Here is a 6,206-nt window from a genome sequence, read left to right as displayed (position 1 = left end):
GAGCGGAGCGTGAAGGGGCGGGGAAGCAAGGGTTGGTGTCTGTGGGTGTGTAGAGGGGTGTGGAACGCTAGCCGAACCTGGGAGGGGACTCGTGGGCCGTGCCCACACGACCATCCTTCTCCTCCGGTCGCCCGCAGGCCGAGGGCCGCCGCCATGGGGCTGAAGGCTGCCCAGAAAACGCTATTCCCGCTGCGTTCCATCGACGATGTGGTGCGCCTGTTCGCTGCCGAGCTGGGCCGGGAGGAGCCGGACCTGGTGCTCCTATCCTTGGTACTGGGCTTCGTGGAGCATTTCCTAGCTGTCAACCGCGTCATCCCCACCAACGTGCCTGAGCTCACTTTTCAGCCCAGCCCTGCGCCCGACCCTCCTGGCGGCCTCACCTACTTCCCGGTGGCCGACCTGTCCATCATCGCTGCCCTCTATGCCCGCTTCACTGCCCAGATCCGTGGCGCCGTTGACCTGTCTCTCTACCCGCGAGAGGGGGGCGTCTCCAGCCGTGAGCTGGTCAAGAAGGTCTCCGATGTCATCTGGAATAGCCTCAGCCGCTCCTACTTCAAGGATCGTGCCCACATCCAGTCCCTCTTCAGCTTCATCACAGGTTGGAGCCCGACAGGTGGCAAGAGACAGGTGGCTGTCTCACGTGAGAATCTTGGCCCACCTCTTCCCAACACTGTGGTTTACAGAGCCCGTTTGAGACCTGTAAGCTTGTGAGGTGGGCCAAGTGTTACGTCCCCCATTGCAGCTAGAGAAACTGAAGCCCCGGGAGAGAAAGTGATCTGCCAAAGTGACACAGAGTGACGGGGCTGGGACTGGACCTCAGTCACTTGACTGCAAATCCATTAGCCCACCCTCTGCCCCCTCAGCACCTCAGCTACTGCAGCTCAGCCTGGGGCACAGAGGGCAGCAGAAGATTTAGGGGGTGAGGAGCCAAAATCTGTCTATGTTTCATGGAATTGAGACAATCCATGGAGTATCTATGAACATAATTTGAAGGTGAAGAGACTAGGGCTTCACCTTGAGAAGCTGAAAGCTCAGGACTTGCAAAGAGCTTTCCTTTTTGTTCTAAGGCCAGTTAACTGGCATTCAGGTCCTGGAGTGCCATATTGAGAAGGAATCTGAGGCTACTTCTGAGCTTAGCAAGAAAAGAGGACAGAGATAAATTAGGAGTGTCCATCAGTGGGTGTGTAAAAAAGTGTTGGCCAGTGTCCTGGTTATAACCTAGTACAGTAAAATGAGGAAATGCTTAAATTAGCAGAAATATATAATACAGTTGCAGAGAAATAGAAAAGGCAGGGTCAAAAGCTGGGGAACTATGAAAGATTCAGGGTCTCCTGTTGAGGATGGGGAATGTAAGGGGGGAGGGAGAGACCCTGAACAGTTAGGAGGAAAGGGATAGAGGGAAGCAGGGCAGGAGTGTCAGAGGGCAAAGGTATGGGGGTGAGGGTGGGAGGGAGCATGGCTTACCGCTGGCAGGTCCCTTCCCCCAGGCCAGAGCTCAGAGGACCTTCTTTGATTACTTTCCCTTCCACAGGCACCAAACTGGACAGCTCTGGCGTGGCCTTCGCCGTGGTGGGGGCCTGCCAGGCTCTCGGTCTCCGGGATGTCCACTTGGCCTTGTCCGAGGACCACGCCTGGGTAGTGTTTGGGCCCAATGGAGAACAAACAGCTGAAGTCACTTGGCATGGCAAGGGCAATGAGGATCGCAGAGGCCAGACAGTCAACGCGGGTGTGGCTGAGCGGGTACTGCACTCCCCCACCCCCTCCATATTCTCCTAGCCCAGGCCACCCAAGGAGCTCTGCTTTCTTGGGCCATTCTCCCCTCTTCCTGTCACCACCTCCATATGTCTGGGGCCCTGTTCAAGGGGAGGGCCCTGTTCCTGATGTCAATCCCTACAGCAGGCACTGGTGGGCCATCATAAGACATCTGGTCTTGTCCTCTCCCAAGAGCTGGCTGTACCTGAAAGGATCGTACATGCGCTGTGACCGCAAGATGGAGGTGGCATTTATGGTATGCGCCATCAACCCTTCCATTGACCTGCACACTGACTCCCTGGAGCTACTGCAGCTGCAGCAGGTGAGGGTACCTGTGGGACCCTGGGCCAGGGTGCTTCCCCTTGCTGAGCTTCAGCTTCCCCTTCTGTAACATGGGTGAATCATTCCTGGCCTGGACTTTCCTGGGGCTCTTGGGAAGGGGGAAATTGAGACATGAAAGTGCTTTGACACCAGTCAGGGGCTAGTTCCTAAATTCTGGCTTTTCCCACCTCGGGGGGGAGTCCCCTACTGGTGCCGGACTGCTCCCTCTGCCTGGTAGACTGAGGGCGCACCTCCCTCTCACCAGCTCGCACTTTTCTTCTTTGGCCCCTAGAAGCTGCTGTGGCTGCTCTATGACCTGGGACATCTGGAAAGGTCAGTAGGGGGAGTGGCCAGGCTGGGCCCCAGGGCGGGCTAGGGGGCAGCCTGGACTTACTAGCCTTTCCCAGGTACCCAATGGCGCTGGGGAACCTGGCGGATCTGGAGGAGCTGGAGCCCACCCCGGGCCGGCCAGACCCACTCACCCTCTACCACAAGGTGGGGACATCTTAGGTATAGAAGGGTAGAGAAGGGCGACCCAGCGGTGGCTGGGGTCCCCTTCTACTTGGAACTGGGGGGGCAGATGAGGAGAGAACTTTGTGTGTATTGTGGGGTATCACCTATCCAGTCCCCTTTTTGTATTTACTGCGTGCATATTCAGTGCAGTCAGGGATGTCTGAGAGGTGTTCTGGTTCTCTGCCTGGGAGGGGTAGGTCCTAGAGTTGTCCCCTCAGCCCTACTTTTTCTACTACTTGTCATTGTCCTCTGGGAGTATAACAGAAGTCAAACGTGGTGAGAGCACTGAGGTGGGAGTATTAACTTGGTGGGGCTGGGGGCTCCTGGGCTGGGAGGGACATTAGACTGGATTTGGAAGGCCTTGGTGTTTGTGGGGGAAAGTTCAGGAAAGGGACAGACCCTGAGCTTGGAGGATAAGCCCCTCCCCTTCCTAGGCCTTTGTCTGCAGGGTGCCTGCAGCAGTCTGGCCCAGGCCTGAGCAAGCAGACCTGCAGACCAGGGGAGGGGCAGCTGGCAGAGAGGATGATGGCCAGGGTAGTAAGGTCTCATGGGAGGAGACTCTCTGGAATCTTCCTGATGCCCCTTCCAGTTGTGATCCAGTGGAACATTTGTGCCATCTGGGGCTGCCTCCTTGAGACCCCTCTGCTCATTCTCAGGGCATTGCCTCAGCCAAGACCTACTACCGGGATGAGCACATCTACCCCTACATGTACCTGGCTGGTTACCACTGTCGCAACCGCAATGTGCGCGAAGCTCTGCAGGCCTGGGCCGACACAGCCACTGTCATCCAGGAGTGAGGATCCCCCCACATGACCCCAGCCCAGCTTTTCTTCCCCTTCCACCCAATTTACAACCCCTCTCATCCAGGAGGGAGGCCTGGGTCCCAAGTTCTATCCCTCTCCTTCCAGTCACTAGGCAGCCAAGACCATCATTGCCTGAGAGGTAGGGACCCCTCATGAGGGCCTCAGGCCTTTCCTTCCCTCTCCTCTCCTGATGTCTGACCACTGCCATCCAGCTCTCTATTCCCGGCCCCCCTCTTCACTCTTGCTCTGGGCTGACACAGCACCATCATCTCGGAGTGAGGACCCCAATCATTCACTCGGTCCCTGGATGATCCCGGGAAAGAAACCAGGGCTCCCTCCCCTGCCAGGTCCCTGGGGGTACCCACCATGGCTGAGACCCCACAGTGCCCTGCTGCCCTCACAGCTACAACTACTGCCGTGAAGACGAGGAGATCTACAAGGAGTTCTTTGAAGTAGCCAATGACGTCATCCCCAACCTGCTGAAGGAGGCCGCCAGCCTGCTGGAGGCTGGCGAGGAGCGACCCGGGGAGCAGACCCAGGTGAAAGGCTGGGCTCCAGCCTGTGCACACCTTCCCACCTGAGCAGGGCTCCCAGTCCCAGGATGTGGAACTGCTGCCTGGGACTGGGGGCGGCACAGGAAAGTTTGGTGCAGGACAGGCAGACAGCTGTGTTCTCTTATGCAGTAGCCGAGGGTCTGGGTCTGGGTCTGGGTTTGAGGAGGTGAGGTAAATGGGATGGAAACCCTTCTCTTTCTCTGTCAGGGTCACTCATTCAGTTGAGGGAGTGAAATGGAGATAAAGGGTGGTTCCCCACTCGCCCCAAGTCCAGGCTAAGGACTAGATTTATAAAAGGAAGGAGTTTCTAAGAATTCTTTCCACCCCTACTCACCTCCCCCAGGGCCAGGGCTCTCTGTCCAGACGAGAGGTCTGGCCTGTGCCGCCTGGTGAGGGGTGAGTAATGGGGTCTGAACTAACTGTGCCCTTTCCCCCCTTTCTCAGGGCACGCAGAGTCAGGGTTCTGCCCTCCAGGACCCAGAGTGCTTCGCCCATCTGCTGCGATTCTATGATGGCATCTGCAAATGGGAAGAGGGCAGCCCCACCCCCGTGCTGCATGTGGGCTGGGCCACCTTCCTTGTGCAGTCCCTAGGCCGTTTTGAGGGACAGGTGAGGCAGCTGTGCAGGGTGGCTGGGAGGGCGGGTGGTGACAGCAGCCAGGAGGAGTCAGACCTTTGTAGTACTGCAGGGGATCTGCCTATACCCTTTGGGTGCGAGTGAGACCAAGGCCCCAAGATGGCTGGGGTGCGGGGTGCCAGCCACTGGCCTGCAACCTTGGCCTTCGCTTGTCCTCCCCATCCGGCCCAGGTACGGCAGAAGGTACGCATAGTGAGCCGAGAGGCGGAGGCGGCCGAGGCTGAAGAGCCGTGGGGCGAGGAAGCCCGAGAAGGCCGGCGGCGGGGCCCACGGCGGGAATCCAAGCCCGAGGAGCCGCCGCCGCCTAAGAAGCCGGCGCTGGACAAGGGCCCAGGCGCGGGCCAGGGTGCGGTGCCAGGACCCCCTCGGAAGCCCCCAGGCACAGTCCCCGGGACTGCCCGCGGCGCTGAAGGCGGCAGCGCCGCTCCAGTGCCGGCACCCGCTGCATCACCGCCACCCGAGGGTCCCGTGCTGACATTCCAGAGCGAGAAGATGAAAGGCATGAAGGAGCTGCTTGTGGCCACCAAGATCAATTCGAGCGCCATCAAGCTGCAGCTCACGGCGCAGTCACAAGTGCAGATGAAGAAGCAGAAGGTGTCTACACCGAGTGACTACACGCTTTCCTTCCTCAAGCGGCAGCGCAAGGGTCTCTGAAGTACCGGGACTCCATATCCGCCTACCAAGAGCCCGCCCTCAACCCGTCGAGGCTCCACCCGCAGGCCCCATCCCTACCCGGAACCCAGGCTGCAGGTTCCCAGAGTACAAACTCTGCCCAGCGCCCCGAATCGAGGGCTCTGCCCAGTCATTGGAATATAGAGCCCATCCCCAAGGGTCCCAGCCGGCCATCTGAAACCTTCCCTCTGACCCCATCACCAGTCTTTAAAGGTCCAACCACGGGAAACAGCCTTCACCTCAGAACCCAGGCTCTAACCTTCGTCCTGAGCGGTGTTGGCTCAGGGTTGCTTCCAGCCCATGGGGCTCTTTCGCTCTAAACCCTAGAAGCAGAGGTCCCACCTACAGCCCGGGAACCAAGGACCCCGCCCAGCTCCTAGGAGAACGTTTCCACACTTCAGAAGTCCATTCCTTGCAAGCCCCCTACCACAAAGAACCTAAGAAACGCTTCCAGAATTTGGAAATGCTAGCTTCCTTCTCTGTCTCATGGGTCGGGGACGCAAAACTCTGCCCCCGGCCTGTGTGAATCCTGAGCCCTGCCCCCTCCCTGCCCAAACTGGCCCTAGATCAGAGCAGACCTTTCTTCCCACCCTCTGGGAACCTCCCCGAGGTCCAGCCTGTCTCGGGGGACCCTAGAGGAAATCTACAGGGGTTTGTTTGCGTGTGGGTGAGGGGAGCCTGATCTCTTCCTGTTTTGTACATAGATTTATTTTTCAGTTCCAAGGAAGATGAATACATTTTGTAAAAAAAAAAAAAAAATACTTGTCGGTGTTTCATCTGGGAATTTTGGGGTGGAGCGTCCCCTCTTTCTTCTGCTTTCTGGCCCTGCGGGCTTCAGTCTCCCCACTTGTAGAGCTCGAGGAACCAGTGGCTGAAGGAAGAGCCTCGGCGCCGCCCGCTCCTCCCGGGATTGGGGCTTCCCCTTGCCGCCAAGGGTCGGTCCCGCGGGCGCCTC

General features: G+C 58.4%; 2 protein-coding genes across 5 annotated transcripts in view; both read left to right on the top strand.

The window, feature by feature from the left end:
• Nucleotides 1–6,131, top strand: part of MEN1 (multiple endocrine neoplasia I) — a 6,620-nt gene extending 489 nt beyond the window's left edge. For 2 of the 4 annotated variants that reach the window (XM_010838012.1, XM_010838013.1), the window contains exons 2-10: nucleotides 138–598; nucleotides 1,532–1,740; nucleotides 1,946–2,074; nucleotides 2,366–2,406; nucleotides 2,481–2,568; nucleotides 3,243–3,379; nucleotides 3,793–3,928; nucleotides 4,388–4,552; nucleotides 4,751–6,131. In XM_010838012.1, coding sequence (XP_010836314.1) covers nucleotides 154–598; nucleotides 1,532–1,740; nucleotides 1,946–2,074; nucleotides 2,366–2,406; nucleotides 2,481–2,568; nucleotides 3,243–3,379; nucleotides 3,793–3,928; nucleotides 4,388–4,552; nucleotides 4,751–5,233 — 1,833 coding nt within the window. In that variant the 5' untranslated portion in view covers nucleotides 138–153 and the 3' untranslated portion in view covers nucleotides 5,234–6,131. The remainder of the gene's footprint in view (nucleotides 1–137; nucleotides 599–1,531; nucleotides 1,741–1,945; nucleotides 2,075–2,365; nucleotides 2,407–2,480; nucleotides 2,569–3,242; nucleotides 3,380–3,792; nucleotides 3,929–4,387; nucleotides 4,553–4,750) is intronic. The other 2 variants (XM_010838010.1, XM_010838011.1) reach the window with 1 other exon arrangement.
• The window catches only part of MAP4K2 (mitogen-activated protein kinase kinase kinase kinase 2), a 15,798-nt gene continuing 15,329 nt past the window's right edge, over nucleotides 5,738–6,206 (top strand). The window contains exon 1 of the mRNA XM_010838099.1: nucleotides 5,738–5,773. Within this exon, the coding sequence (XP_010836401.1) occupies nucleotides 5,738–5,773 (36 nt within the window). The remainder of the gene's footprint in view (nucleotides 5,774–6,206) is intronic.

This window comes from Bison bison, unplaced genomic scaffold, assembly GCF_000754665.1.
Source record: "Bison bison bison isolate TAMUID 2011002044 unplaced genomic scaffold, Bison_UMD1.0 scf7180017864089, whole genome shotgun sequence".
Classification (NCBI taxonomy): Eukaryota; Metazoa; Chordata; class Mammalia; order Artiodactyla; family Bovidae; genus Bison; species Bison bison.
This window is presented reverse-complemented; position numbering and strand designations above follow the sequence as displayed.